The sequence below is a fragment of the Macadamia integrifolia genome, unplaced genomic scaffold (genome assembly GCF_013358625.1).
Source record: "Macadamia integrifolia cultivar HAES 741 unplaced genomic scaffold, SCU_Mint_v3 scaffold449, whole genome shotgun sequence".
NCBI classification, from domain to species: Eukaryota; Viridiplantae; Streptophyta; class Magnoliopsida; order Proteales; family Proteaceae; genus Macadamia; species Macadamia integrifolia.
The window spans coordinates 106,653-121,697 of NW_024870452.1; the positions used below are offsets into that span (position 1 = coordinate 106,653).

A 15,045-nucleotide genomic window follows, 5' to 3' on the forward strand; every position below is an offset into this window, starting at 1 on the left:
GATTTCTTTTAACTCCTCCATGTTTGATAATGTCAAACTTTCAGAGCAAAAATGTGGAATCTTAAAAAAAGTTCTGATTTCTATACTTTGATTGCTTATTTATGAACTATAGTTTTTGAGTTATTCCTTTTCCTCCATTTTTTAATCCATAAATTTGCAGGGGAAATGGTCTAAAATTCGGAATTGGGATTAGGGTTTGAGATCGGCCACAATCGAGATTGGCCGAGTCAATTCTGATTCGAATCAATCAGCCTGGATGATCCGATCCCAAATTTTTAAACCCTGTCACTACTCTTCCAATATATATTTTTTTTCAACTCTGAAGTCTCAAATAAAAATCTAAAATATTTTGCTGGCTGATTCCATAGATTGATTGGCACCGGTTTTAAAAAGTCTTATGAGGGACTGAAGACTCCAATCTTTGTATGGACCACGAGTTTTCCTTCATTCACCGATGAGGGACTATTCTTCAGTGGGACAAGCAAGCTACCGAGTTCGATTGAGAAGAAACCAGAGGAGCAGGGACTAAGTTTTTGCTTTGAGACTTGAATTATTAATCAAATTAGAAAAACGTGAAAGGGGTAATGGTATTGATTTAGACTCAGAAGAGGATTAGTGCTTATCGGTCTTTGGTGGGCTGTGGCCAAGGATCTGGACTTTGCGCTTTGCAATTCGCACTTTGGTTTCGTCCTTTACGCTTTTAAAGAAAACCTCATGTTCTAATTACTAATGGAAGACTTTTCAAAGCAACAGAATTAGAAGGTTGCTCTGCCATCTTGGCTAATACAAACTCACACCTCTTTTATGTAAGCATAGGGTTTAAGGAAGTGCAGCGATGCAGCATAAGCTGAACTGAAAGGGATTTCTCTATCATTTCAGCTTAATTCTTAAAGTTAGAAGATTTCAGGTCCTAATGGCACTTATGATGTCGAAGTCGATCAATCTTTGTCGAACAGTTATGAACTCTGTTCTCCTTTATTTCTTAATGAATTATCCTGCTTCCACCAGACAGTAGAATCCCAGACAAAACACTAGGTTGAAGATACTGTATCCTAGTTTCTTGATGAAGGTCCATGGAGGTCATTCCTTTTGTTCAATTTTAATCATCGCGTTCATCAAAGCTTAGTAGTGGTTCTGTTGTTTGTGGCCCAGCAACTAGTACTGTCAGTTCTCCCTCGTTTGGTTTTATGCATTTGTTTTCCTAACTTCTGAGATAGATTAGTAATTTGATCTTTGAATCTAAGGATGATATACATTTGCTTCAATTGTCAATATTCAAAATCATATGATCATATCTTGTAAAAAATTCTCAATCAGTTTTACTTGTTCATTGACTAAGTTTGAAAAATAAAAGAGCGTCGCTTAATGTTTGTTGTGTTTCACTGGGCAATGTTCAACCATGTCTCAACATGATTCTTGGAAACAGCCTCTCCTGCGAAGCAGGGAGTAAAGCTGTGCACATTTGCCCCTCCCAGACCTTTCAGTTGCAGGAGCCTTGTGCCCCAGGTTGCTCATTCTCGTAATTCTATTGCAAAGTAAAGTCTCCACAACTAATATGAATAGTGGATGATTACACTTCAATATATATCACAAAATCTAAAAGCATGAGCATAAACATTTAAACCCTTGAACTTGCAATGACATCTAGAGTAATTTGCAGACAGAACAGTCCATAAAGCTTTCTTCATAAATATATGATTCTGTGTGAAATAAATGCATGAAAAATAAAGGTGAAAAAAACTGATATTTGTAAGCAAGTTAAAAAATTCTTTCAAAGCAGAAGTCATGTTCAATCCAACTCTAATAAAAAAATTGACATGAACTGAAGCAAAACACCCTCCAGGTTTTCAAACTCAATCGACGAAAATTTTCCATTTCAAAATTATTTGAGTTCTAACCCATCAATGTGTCACAAACAAAATCTGTCACTAGGATTAAAAATTAAACACATTTTACTCTTCCATGCCTGTGCAATATGAATTGTTCCCAGTACATGCGAAACACATTCAGCTATTGGGTTTCTTGTTCTCAAGATCATCATGGCAACACCACTTATCTGTTTTATTGCGACATTATTTGTTAAACGAATTCCCATACAACCTGGCCTTGCTTTTTTTTTTTTTTTAGTGCAAAAGCTAGTCATTTTGATTGGAATAGGAAGAAGAGAGTGCATTGTACAATAGTTCTACCAAATTTCAGCCCCCATGGATTAGTGCATCCATTTTCCATCATTTCAAAATCATCGAAGGATGATGCAATTCTTTACCCATGTAAACAGAATCAATATGACAACAACAAGAGCCAGAAGAAATTCTGCTTCCTGCATGGTGAAACTAGGGAGCAGAAAAAGCTACAAAGAACAAGGATTGCAACACACAATACCCATCAGCCACATTTTTGAGTACTGCATAGAACTTCCCCTTGACCGACAATGGCATAAAGTGACAGCAATTTTATTCACCACTTGTGGGCATTATTGAAAACAACTTTTTTTTTTTCCAAGAGTGACAGTATCTTCTTCCAAACAGAAGAAATCAGCTCATTGAACAAAGCTGTTGTACAGATAAATGAATGGGAGAAAAAGAAATTTGACAGCCAACTCACCAAATGAAGGTAGCAGACCGTGAGTTCCCTCAATTCTCCTCCATTGCTATTGCAGGAACTCGAACATCCTTGTACCGACAAACATATGGTGCATCGCAACCGAAGTAAGGCCCTGTCCAACAGCCTTCATCAATGTAGCTAGCATCCCACACTGATGCATAAAGGAACATGGGTTTCTCAGGAAACCCTTCTCTGTCCTTCCTTTCTTCCCTCCTAACAAGCTTTCCATCGATCGACCACTCTATGAGTTCTCTGGTCCATTTTATCTCATAATTGTGAAATCCATCAGAGCAATCAAACTCTAATTTGTGAATCTTCTCTTGGTTCCCCGTCCCTGACATGAAAAAGTTCGTCTGAACAATGGTTTTGTCTTTGCCCAAGAACTCAAAATCAATCTCATCTTGTGTTTTATCTCCTTCAAGAGAGGATAGGTAGATGTTGAAGTTGAGGCCACTGGTGTTGCCTTTAGGGCACTGGATTTGAGCACTAAAGGTGCCGAACTGAAAGCGAGTCTTGGATCGCCAGCGAGCACCACCCCTCTCATCAAAGACAACAACAATTTCATCAGATTCTGGTGAGTGAGTGCACACATCAGGACAGTAGTCAACAACAATTTCTTTGAGCTTCAGAGTATGGTGCATCGTCTCAGGGTGAAGTGTGGGACTCGCCATTGGAATATGCACTATGCTACAAAGGTCTTCAAAGAAAAAAATCGTTTGGTGGAAACCACAATTGGGTCTTGCAACCGTTACAAATATTCTACAAAGATGAAAGGATGGAGTTGGCCTGTTCTTGCCTTCTCAGTAAACGTCGGATGCTGGATTCTGCACAATGATTAAACATAGATCATTGTTAACCGTTATAGTGGCACAGAACAGATAACTTTACCTGTGGGAGGTCAGATGAAACTGAAATTTTGTGGACATGTAGATCCTAAGTTGCCCTACTTACAAGTCAAGTTTCAGCCAAAATGGAGTTCACCATGTGGAAAAATACGGGACTATGGAGAGAGTGGATGCATATACTTGGGATTTTATGATAGAGTTTGAGTCTGAAATGTGACATGTGGCTAATCCATATCATTTTCTAGATATCCAACAGTCAGAATCATCATCCTTCCACATGGCACCACCAGGTGTGCAGACCAAGTAAAGTTATCTAGTCTCTGCAAATTAGGAAACTTTTTACCTGAACTTATGATTACATGCGCAAAGGGGTTTAAAATTGGGATGGCAGTTAATTATTAGTATCAATGTGGTGAGAGCTATTGGGAATTTTCATCTGTTGGGTGGGGATTATAAGGACATTTACATCAATATGATCCAATTATGAGTTTGAATTGTGTTTGATCCAACAGTTAAGAACATGACAACACTATCCACTTAGATCATTTAAATCATTTAAATCATTAAAATAGAAACCAGAGCCCCCATTGAGGTTTTGGGGGGACCTGGAATGGATCCGAACCAGCAAGAGTGACAGTGCCTATTTTTTTAGATCCAAAATAAAACGATGAGAAAGGAAACAATAAGTTGGAAACCTATGAAAACCACTTCATAAGAATGTGGAAAATCTAAAGATATTCAGAACTAAGAACAGTCCAGGCACAAAAGGATCAAATCAGAAGGAAAGGGGGTAACCAAGGAGCAAAAGAGCATATTGAATTCTGGATCAAATCAGAAGGAAAGGGGGTTTTAAAGGCCAGTGCATTAAAATGATCCCAACCCAAATCTTTGAAGCTGAGGAAGCTTGTTAATCAACTCAGAAATCCAAACCAACAGCAACAAATGACTTCACTAGGATTTTATAGAAGTACGCTTATTCAACTTCCCAAGCTCATTCCAAATTTCCAATAGAAGGTGTATCACATCAAAGCAACCATCCTATGAGCACTAAAGAAGCAGCACAAGATTAGAGACAAAATTTAAGCATATATGCATAACCAAACTTATTCCAAGGCAACAAATTCATAACCAAACTCTGCATCACCTGATAAAAAAAAAACACATACTCCCCTTTGGCATTTTATTTGTACATGATTCAAAAGGACAAACACATCGATTCAAAATAGAGGACTGACCAGACAAGAACAGGTTTTGGAATCAGATCATTCCATTCATCAAAATAACACATTTCATTCAACCAACCAATCACAACAGAGATCCAAAGGAAGCCAGCAGCAAGGGGATCAAAAATTAGTCAAGCCATGGAAAAACCAAAAAGCATGAAAAGAACAAGCACTGTTAGAGAAGGGGAAATACATCGAATGCATGGACCTCTATCATCGAATGCATGGACCTCTATACTTGCTGGAAATGCAAAATAAGGTAGAATGTGTTCCTGGCTATGGGAGAACAGTTCATTTTTCATGCGTTGTGAACCAACCCATCAAAAATCATAAACCAGAGGAAAAACCCATAACACAAACAATGTCAAAATCCAGGCATTACCTCAACTGCTGATGTGAACTAGATCATAGATCTGATTCAATAGAAGACAGAGCAGCATTGCAAGTAAGTCGAAAAGCAGAATATATATAACTTGAATCGATAGCTGAAACCTACCTAGTTTGAATCGTTTTTTGGTGTAGGAAGCTGCTTGGAAGAGAGAATTCAAGAAGGAAAGAGGGAATTCAAAACCCACATCGTGAAATCCATCACTCCGCCCGTCTAGATTTGAGATTCATTTATAGCAAGTGTCTTCTCTTGCCTGCCGTGCCCACAAGAGATGGAACGTTGTACTTGTCGTGGTAGATGAGTCCAACCACGAGTCCACGACTCATCCACTCGTATTAAAAAAAAAAAAAAAAAAAAAAAAATTAAAGGGAAGCAATTTTGAGTTGATAGAACTTTAAATGACCAATTAGATTCTCTTTATATTGTGTTTTGGGGGTGGAAGGGACGAGATGAGAAAAAAAGCTGACCATTTGCAAATCAAAAGGTCTTAGGCATTAATTTTGAAATTAGGTTAGGTGTCTCCTTACTAATCCCTGTGTGTTAGGCTAAACATTTTCGAACCTCTCAGCTCATTGCCCCTAGTATGGAACTTTAAAATGGGTCTTGGATTTCAAATAATATTAAACAGATTCCCCATATAGTGAGAAATATAGTTTGTTGGCAGATAGGTGATGAGAGACATGTAATATTTGGACTTTACCCTTAGATTCCTCCATGATGGGTTTCATTTTCCATAAATAATAACAGTAAAGAAACCTCTTTTTGTAAGGTTCATGAGCTTGTTCAATTCGGATTCCTCACTTCAATAGGTGATTAAACCTTATCACCTTTAATACCTTGTCTAATTATTATATGTATTTAAGATATAGTCATAAAAGGGTTTTCAATTTTAAAACGATACGTCATTAATCAAGAGATGTCGTTGTCATAGACTTGCACACTAGCATACATGTAAAATAATATTATCAGTTTAATTTAAAAAAAAAATACTCTATCATACTAAAAGGTAAAAGAATAAGTTTCAAATTATTTGACACCTTGAGAGGAGACAATAAAAAAATTAAATGACAGTTTGGAGAGAAAATTAAACAGTTTTTTTTTTTCTTGGTAGGAGGTAAACAAATCAGTCCCATTGCCATCATTTTTTTTTTTCGGTAGAACATTTCCATCACTTAAAGGTGAGAAAGAAAAGGTGAAATTATCAGGTTCGATCAATAAATAGGGTCCAGTTTTTGTGCACAGCCTTGTGTACACAGTAGGTATTGTATCCCCTGTCCAGTAGGGAGGGGCAGAAATTGTGTTACACACCCTCCATCAATACCCCATCCATCCGCTCGCCCTGCACAAAACCTTTTGCCTAAAAAGAACAGTAAAATACCCAAACATTACTAACTGTGATCCTCAGTCCTGACATAATCACCTTTCTTCTCTATTTACATCTCCGGGGAGGGGGAGGTTCAGGGACCGGATCCTCTCCAGTGTGCTAGCACATCCAGCACACATCCAACAGCTGGCAGCACCCAGGTACAAACTCTTAGCCGTCGGATGCTCATTAGGTGCAATTGAGATGATCTGGTTCCAGGTTCAGGTACTGAGAACAGATACTATAAGGAGGAGAGGGAGGTAGGACTGAATTGCTCTCTGAGGAATAAAAAAGGAGAGCAAGCAAGCAGTGGTCTTGCTCGCCCATTTGCAGGCATGAAGCCATGAATGCATCAAATTAATGTAATTTGGCAGTGATAAATTTTTGCACAATGGTCATGACCAAATCATTTTTCGTTAGCACTTAAAGGAAATCAAAATACAGATCTAAAACAGGCCAAACAAAACTTATTATCTAGGACCAATTTGATATTCAACACAAACCAACAGATAATGAACAGGAAGTAAATTGTCCTCCACCCACCCAGTGAAATAGATTGCTACCTCCCCGAGTAATCATACAGTGATATGCTCTTGTCATCTGAAACACTCACGAGCCGCCCTGCCCGTACACCAGTCCCTCCCGGAGGGCGAAATGCCACCCCCCAAACCTGGTCTGTATGGTTGGTCATTGTTTGCACAGCAGCCCTCATGGTCAGATCCCAAAGCCGCACAGTTTTGTCACTTGAACCTGTTGCAAGTGCAGAACCATCAGGGCTCACATCCACGCTCAAAACCCAGCTTGTATGACCTGACATGGCCCCAACTAGGCTCTTTCCCTCTGCATCGTGCATGTGCACATGAGTATCATCTGAGGCCGTAAATAGTACTCGCGCGTCAACAGGGGAATATACGAGTGATCTCACAGGCATGAAGTGGCCTTCTAGGTTGTGTAGAAATTTAGCACGGGCAACATCAAAGATAGAGATTGTGCCATCCATTGACCCACAAGCCAAACGTCTCCCATCTGGACTCCATGCAACAGAGAGGACAAACTTGCCACTCCCACCCCTATCAGAAGGCTTGGATCCCTCAGGACGGGGAACAGAAAGTGTGGCAGCTAGCTGCCATGTAGCAGTGTCCCATAGCTTGACTGATGCACTGCCCCCACCAGCAACTGCCAGAATTGTACCCTGAAAGAGGTGCGGTTCAACTGGGTTAAAGATAATCTCTGCTTCCTATCCAATTTATGTAACTCACATTTCCACTCGTAGTAAATAAAACTTTTGAATAAAGAGTTAAACAGGTAACAGCCTCAATAATCTCAGATAAATTAGGGGCTGAAAACATCTTATGGAATATACAGTAAATAACAAAGTTATCTGAGAAGAAAAAGATCGAAAAGGAACACTTGTAATGTGATCAAGGATCAGAAAAAATAGCATGCAACAACAAAGAGGTGACTCGAGCTCTATTGCATGAAATCAAAGAAAACCCAAGCACAACCAACCAATAATTTGTAGCTCACATTGAACTAATCTCAAAAGTAGGTCTCTAAAAATCTTTTGCCGAAGGAATGGAGTTGCATCAACTCACCAGCCACTATGAATAAGAATCAATAAAATGGAACAACAAAAGCAAGATATCAAATAGGATGTGTCGCACAAACCTGACAACACAATGCAGATCAAAAAACAACCTGATACTGTATCAGAAATGAATCAACATGGATACTAGGGAATAGCACTAAAATCAACACTCCCCCTCAAGCTAAAGCATATAAATCTCCCATGCTCAGCTCGTTACAACCATTGCGAAAGCTATGAGCAAATAAGGACTTAGTGAACATATTAGCCAACTGATTCTTTGATGAAACAAACAGGGTCTCGATCAGCTTCTTTAGAACAACGTCACGAACAAAGTGACAGTCCACCTCTATATGTTTGGTCCCCTCATGGAAGACCGGATTGCTGGCAATATACACAACTTAGTTGTCACAATGCATCTACATAGGTTTGGTTACTGGAAATCCCAACTCCAAGAGTAACGAAAGTAACCACATCAGCTCAGCAGTAGTATGAGACATAGCTCTGTATTCTGCCTCAACACTAGACCGGGCAATAGTGGTTTGTTTCTTGCTACGCCACGTGACCAAATTCCCTCCAACAAAGGTACAATATCCAGTGGTAGATCTTCGATCACTAGCAGAGCCAGCCCAATCAGTATTAGAGTAGCCAACTAGATCCATATGCCGATTAGGATGATAAACTAGCCCTTTGCCAGGAGCCCTCTTTAGGTAGCGAAGAATGCGAACAGCAGTGTCCCAATGAGCTTTCTGAGGGGATTGCATGAACTAACTTAGAACCCTAACAGCATAGGAGATATCAGGGCGAGTCACAGTAAGGTAAATTAGCTTGCCAATTAGACTTCTGTACTGATGTATATCCTGAAGTGGTTCACCATCATCAACACCAAACTTTTGGTGAGGATTCATAGGGATATCAACAGGTTTGGATGCGAGCATCCCAGTATCAGATAAGAGGTCCACTACATACTTCCCTTGGGATAGACTGATTCCTTTCTTGCTTCGGATTACCTCAATCCCAAGGAAATAATGAAGTTGGCCTAGATCCTTTGTCTGAAAATGAAGCTGGAGATGATTTTTCACTTCAGAAATTCCTACTTCATCATTACCAGTCAGGATGATATCAACATACACTACCAACACAACCAACTTGTCACCCCTGCGGCGAACAAACACAGAGTGATCAGAGTAACACAAAGAAAACCCACAAGTGACTATGGTAGCGAACTTATCAAACCATGCCTGAGGAGATTGTTTGAGACCATAGATCGTTTTATGTAAGCGACGCATTCAACCGTTATTCTCCCCATGAGCAACATACCCGAGAAGATGCTCCATATAAACTTCCTCATGTAGATCACCATACAAGAAGGCATTCTTGATGTCCAACTGAAATAAAGGCCAATCAAAGTTGACAGCAAGAGAAATAAGAACGCGAACAGAGTTAAGTATAGCAACTGGGGAAAAAGTCTCAAAGTAATCAACACCATAAGTCTGAGTGTATCCCTTGGCAACCAGACGAGCCTTCAACCGCTCAACAGAGCCATCAGAATGATACTTAACAGTGTATACACAGAGACGTTTCACCAGGTCCTTACTAGGAGGTAAATCTATTAGACTCCAGGTACCACGACTCAAGAGAGCATCCATTTCAACATCCAATGGCACCCTTCCATCCAAGAATATAGAGAGCCTCAGTATAAGTACAGGGAACAAGGTTAGTAGAGACAGATAGAGCAAGGCCATGAATAGAAAGTGGAAGGTGAGAGATAGACATAAACTTATCAATGGGGTAAACAGCCAAAGATTTCTGAGTGCAAGAACGTATACCTTTCCTGCTAGCAATTGGTAAGTCATCAGATGGAACAGAGGGAGGAGCTTCACCAGAGGAAGGTAGCGATGGAGGATGTGTAGTAGATGGATCAATAACCTCACCACTGGACTGTCCAAACCTCGTCCTGCGCTGATAAACCTGTAGAGGAGGTGGAACACATGCACTGGTACTAAGGGTATCAGGAATCAGAATAAGGGATGGAATGGGAGGAGAGGTAGATGACCACTCCTCAGTAGGTTGAGACCCCTGTGAAGAAAAGAAGGAAGTGCCTTCAAAAAAGGTCACATCAGCACTTACAAAGTTCCAGTGAGTAGTAGGATCATAGCACTTGTATCATTTTTAAGTACGAGAGTAGCCCAAAAAGATACATTTAGTAGCCTGTAGAGACAACTTATCCACATGCATATGAAGATTGTGAACAAAGCACACACCCAAAAACTTGGGGAGGAAGAGGAAAATTAGGTAGAGTAGGATGTAAGATAGAGAAGGGAGACCTATTTGACAGAACAGAAGAAGGCATGCTATTAATCAAATGACATGCAGTTAAAACCCCATCACTCCAAAAATGCTTAGGAACATGCATATGTATCATAATAGCTCGAGCTACCTCAAGAAGGTGCCGGTTCTTGCGCTTAGCAACTCCATTTTACTGTGGGGTATATGCACAACTAGTCTAATGAATCATGCCATGGGAATCACAAAAGTCAGAAATATCATTTTGAACATATTCTAAAGTATTATCAGAACAAAAAATCTTAATAGAAATGCCAAACTGAGTTTTTATTTCATTATAGAATTTTTGAAACACAGATAGAAAATCAGATCTGTCCTTTAACATGTAAAGCCATGTGAGGCGAGAATGATCATCTACAAATGTAACAAAATAACGAAAACCAAACCTATTACTAACTCTGCAAGGACCCCATACATTAGAATGAACTAAAGAAAACAATGATGGACTACGAGACACTGATCGAGATGGAAAAGACACCCGATGGTGTTTACCCAACTCACAGGCCTCACACTCTGATCTAGAGACATGTCGAAAACTGAGAAATAAAAGCTATAATCTAGGTATACACTGTTAAGTATCACTCTGATGGCTTTGTTGAGTGGTTGAAGGCTCGCCTGGTTGTCAAGGGATATGCTCAGACTTATGGAGTTGATTACTTTGAGACTTTTTTCCCAGTTGCTAAACTTAACTCTGTTCGCGTTCTTATTTCTCTTGCTGTCAACTTTGATTGGCCTTTATTTCAGTTGAACATCAAGGATGCCTTCTTGTATGGTGATCTACATGAGGAAGTTTATATGGAGCAACCTCCCAGGTATGTTGCTCAGGGGGGAGACTAATGGTCGAGTGTGTCGGTTACACAAAGCGATCTATGGTTTCAAACAATCTCCTCGGGCATGGTTTGATAAGTTTAGAGCTACCATAGTCACTTATGGGTTTTCTCAATATTACTCTGATCACTCTGTGTTTGTTTGCTGCAGGGGTGATAAGTTGGTTGTGCTGGTAGTGTATGTTGATGATATCATCCTGACTGGTAATGATGAAGCAGGAATTTCTGAAGTGAAAAATCATCTCCAACTTCATTTTCAGACAAAGGATCTAGGCCAACTTCATTATTTCCTTGGGATTGAGGTAATCCGAAGCAAGAAAGGAATTAGTCTATCCCAAAGGAAGCATGTAGTGGACCTCCTATCTGATACTGGGATGCTTGCATCCAAACCTGTTGATATACATGTAGGCCAAGATTAAAGAGTTGGAATATTTGATTAAAATGGTAGGCTGAGTAGTGAAGCAAATTCAAATATGGATAAGGAGTGCTCCGTTAGGTATTGGCATTTGTTGAATCCAATGACTCTGTGATGCGATCTTTGTTTCAATAAAACCTGATTTAGGTTGCTATGGGCCCAAAAAACACAAGTAAACTCAAATGAAAGGTATAGTGGCAAATCTGTAAATTCTGGAACAGTCAGGATCAAGGAGATAACAGTAATTAAGATTATGAAGAGCTGATGAATCTGGTATTAAATTTCAGACTGGGGTTAACTTAAAAACATAGTTCAAAGAACAGGGGGCTTTGCCTAATTTCAGAGGTCTGTCCTTAAAAGCACATTAGAAGACTTGGTATCTTCCCCTTTCTCACGACTCCAACATCAAAGGCGGTAGAACTGATATTAACAGATTAACTCAGCAACCACTTTAAGGATGAGGTTTGCAATTCCATTCCCCTCTAAATCCCGAATGATATCTGACCAGAATAGCGGGTAATATATTCAGGAAAATTTCTGAAACCAGAACCTTGCGGTAGTTGCAGGTTCAGAAATAGTCTGAGGTCTGGTTCTCGCAGGAAGGGAAACTTCAGGAGATGAGATGCAAATCGATTAATCGCCCTAAGTACGTGAACTGATCCCCAAAATTTCAGACCAAAAAGGATAGTCACGAGAGAGATCAATCAAGACCATTACAACCCGATAAGGAAACAGTAGCAGGAAAAAGAAGAAAAGAACAGAGCATGATAAACAAAGAAAAAAAAGGATGAAGATAGGAATAAAGGAGCGGGATTACGTGGGAGGAGAAATAAGAACTGAATCAATCAAGGAGTGGAGAGAGAATAGAGAGAGAGCATATAGGTAAGCACAAAACCAATTTTTCATCCAATTCTCCAAATTGACTCTATTGGTAGGATTACATGCATATAAATAGAAAAATAAAGTGTCATACAAAGTAGAAACTACTATATAAACTTTTCTCAAACTAGGAAACAACTCAAACAAATCTGCTATGAAAATCCAACCCAAATCTAAAACTCCCACAAAAATTAAGGTGTGAATTACAAGAATATCTCAAATAAATGCCGAATACCCCTAATTAACCATCGTGTAACTGCATCACTCAAATATGGTGTTTAGCTACTGCCACGTACATATTTGTCTTGTATGTTGTAAACTGAGTTGCACAAATAAAAATATAAAGAGCTATGATAAGTTTTCAGAATCTGAGGAAATGAAGTAGAAACTTGGGAATGACTTAGACGACCATTGCTTGTGGATGCAACTATCAAGTGTAAGTGTGAATACATCTTGATGTGCTAAAGTAAAATAAAGCACTAAAAGTCAGGAAGCATGGCTTGAAAGGTCAACAGGAAAGAATTACTACATCTAAGGAAGATGATAAGATATAGAGTTCAGGAAAAAGCTTGATCATATTAAATCTCAAATTCCATATATATGCTAGCATATTTTGGCAATAGTACTTTGTGAGATAAAGAAGTTACTGTCTTTAGCATTGAAGGTTGGACATATTAAATTGTATATTCTGTTACTAGTATCAGGGTCCTGCATTTGGGTAGAAGACTTCCATTTGCAGTTTATTGAAGCTTTTGGGAAGTGAGACACAGCCACAGCTACGGGAGGGATGAGTTTGGAACTGGTTCTGTGGCAGTTCAGAGAGCTCTGAGTAAATTTACATATGGCATCCTATCCTTCAAAGAAATTCATTGACATCCAGGTGTCTGCTTTTCTGACCAACCAACATATTCTAATAACAAAGCTTGGTTAGAGATACTTGTGTTATGTTTATTTTAATCAGTAATGAAAATTTTATAATAAAATAATGAATTAACAATTCATTCTGGGAGGTTGGCATTGTTGTTGTTGTTCTTCTTCTTTTTCTAGGGGAAGGGGGTCAAGTTGGAACCTTTCCACCCTTTTTCTCATTATATGAGAAGCTGCTTTACCTGTCAAAGTACCAAGGACAAAAATGATAGCTTTGATGAGATTTCTAGATTTCCAAAGAGTAAGGTTAATAGTAGTAGGAATAAAATTGGTGAAAGGGATAATTACTTATTAGATATCTCTACAATCAGAGCTTGATGGCTGTAGAAGAAGCAGACATCAGCCAAGAAGAGTTTGGAGTTAGCCCTACTTCCTTATAGCTAACTTTAATAATAAATTTCAACTTATCAGTTATCACACCATTCAAGGGAAGAAAATGGACCATATTGAACATTCTGGGTTTCCCCATCTCAAATATTCACTCTTTAATAATCTATTGACAAGAAAAAAAATAATAATAAATAAATAAATAAAAGAAAAATCAACCAAAACGACTGTTTACCAAATAGCGAACCTCCCTTTTTTTTTTTTTTTTTTCAAAATTTTCGCCAAAAGGAAAAAAGAGCGGATTCACAGAAGAAGTTAAAGATTTTAACCTTAGGATCAAACTGCATTTGCCAGACTTCAGAAGGGGGAGCTTCAAGAGTGGCGATCGTAGCGTTGGTATCAACATCAAAAACTCGCACAAAACTATCAAGAGAAGCCGAAGCAGCAATCACACCAGAAGGATGAGCAGCAACCGATACAACGCCAAGGCAGTGTCCGGTGTTCGTTCCCTCCAAGACGAGCTCATCCGGTCGCCACAACTTGACCGTCTCATCAAGTGAACCAGTAAGCAAAAGCGCGGGTCGAGCGTCCGTCGCAGGAACCCAAGTAGCTGCCCATATTGATTCTTCGTGAGCATTTTCAACAGATTTCAAGCCCGCAAGCTTCATTGCTAATGTAAAACCCTAGGAGTGCCAGAAATGGAAGAATTGTTCTTCACACACTCTCTCTCTCTATCTCTATGGAGAAAGTCAAACCCTAGGCTGTTTCTTTCTACCTAGTAGGAGATTTGAATCATTCACCACTTCGCCTGGTCGAGATATAGGGAATTCCCCCTCGAAATCTTGTCTCCCTGGAGGAAGTAGTGAAGGACAGGAGCTCCATATAAATGGTGTTCTTTAGCTTTGTCTTTTAACTTCCTCCGTTCTCTGCTGCCACTGGACTGAACCTGTCCTTGGACTTCGTATCCATTTTAGGTCAAGATGGATTGATCCCTTTCAATTTTGGAGAAAATATGTAAAAGCGGTCGGTCCAATGTTAGCCCATAGTCGGAAGCCTGCCAGTCTGGTGTAGGCAACACTAGCCAGCGAAACCGATAAAAGGGCACATTGGATAAGACGACCGAACCCCTTGGCCCGTCGATTGAGCCCAAATTCTGTCTAACCCAGTTATGAGGGTCAATCCAGTCAGTCCGATCCAATCCTGATCAAGGTTGGGCTCGGCCTGTGATGAAACCTATGCCCACATTATATGTTTCGCAAATCACATACTCTTACCTATCGAGATAAGACGATCAAATGGCCAAACTATATTTTTCC

At 39.5% G+C, this 15,045-nt stretch overlaps 2 protein-coding genes across 5 annotated transcripts; both read right to left on the bottom strand.

Annotated features, from left to right (window-relative positions):
* Positions 1–2,432: 2,432 nt before the first annotated feature.
* LOC122068657 (xyloglucan endotransglucosylase/hydrolase protein 9-like) lies at positions 2,433–5,359 on the bottom strand. 4 transcript variants are annotated; one of them, XM_042632530.1, is made up of 2 exons: positions 5,169–5,359; positions 2,433–3,428 (listed from the first exon to the last, which is right to left on the bottom strand). In XM_042632530.1, the coding sequence occupies exon 2, from the start codon at positions 3,273–3,275 to the stop codon at positions 2,634–2,636; it is 642 nt and encodes a 213-aa protein (XP_042488464.1). In that variant the 5' UTR covers positions 3,276–3,428; positions 5,169–5,359; the 3' UTR covers positions 2,433–2,633. The 4 variants fall into 4 exon arrangements, with proteins under 4 accessions (XP_042488464.1, XP_042488465.1, XP_042488466.1 ...); XM_042632531.1 differs by having other exon boundaries at positions 5,055–5,359; XM_042632532.1 differs by lacking the exon at positions 5,169–5,359 and adding an exon at positions 4,903–4,925.
* Positions 5,360–6,821: 1,462 nt separating this feature from the next.
* LOC122068669 (WD repeat-containing protein VIP3) lies at positions 6,822–14,710 on the bottom strand. Its single transcript, XM_042632549.1, has 2 exons — positions 14,059–14,710; positions 6,822–7,615 (listed from the first exon to the last, which is right to left on the bottom strand). The coding sequence occupies exons 1-2, from the start codon at positions 14,395–14,397 to the stop codon at positions 6,983–6,985; spliced, it is 972 nt and encodes a 323-aa protein (XP_042488483.1). The 5' UTR covers positions 14,398–14,710; the 3' UTR covers positions 6,822–6,982.
* Between the last annotated feature and the right edge of the window lie 335 nt (positions 14,711–15,045).

Bases quoted from the DNA above. Each gene is read 5' to 3' on its own strand.
- LOC122068657 (XM_042632530.1), bottom strand. From the start codon at position 3,275: ATGGCGAGTCCCACACTTCACCCTGAGACGATGCACCATACTCTGAAG.
- LOC122068669 (XM_042632549.1), bottom strand. From the start codon at position 14,397: ATGAAGCTTGCGGGCTTGAAATCTGTTGAAAATGCTCACGAAGAATCA. The intron at 7,616-14,058 runs GTTAAAATCTTT...CACCTCTTTCAG, and splicing joins AAATGCAGTTTGATCCTAAG to GGTACAATTCTGGCAGTTGC.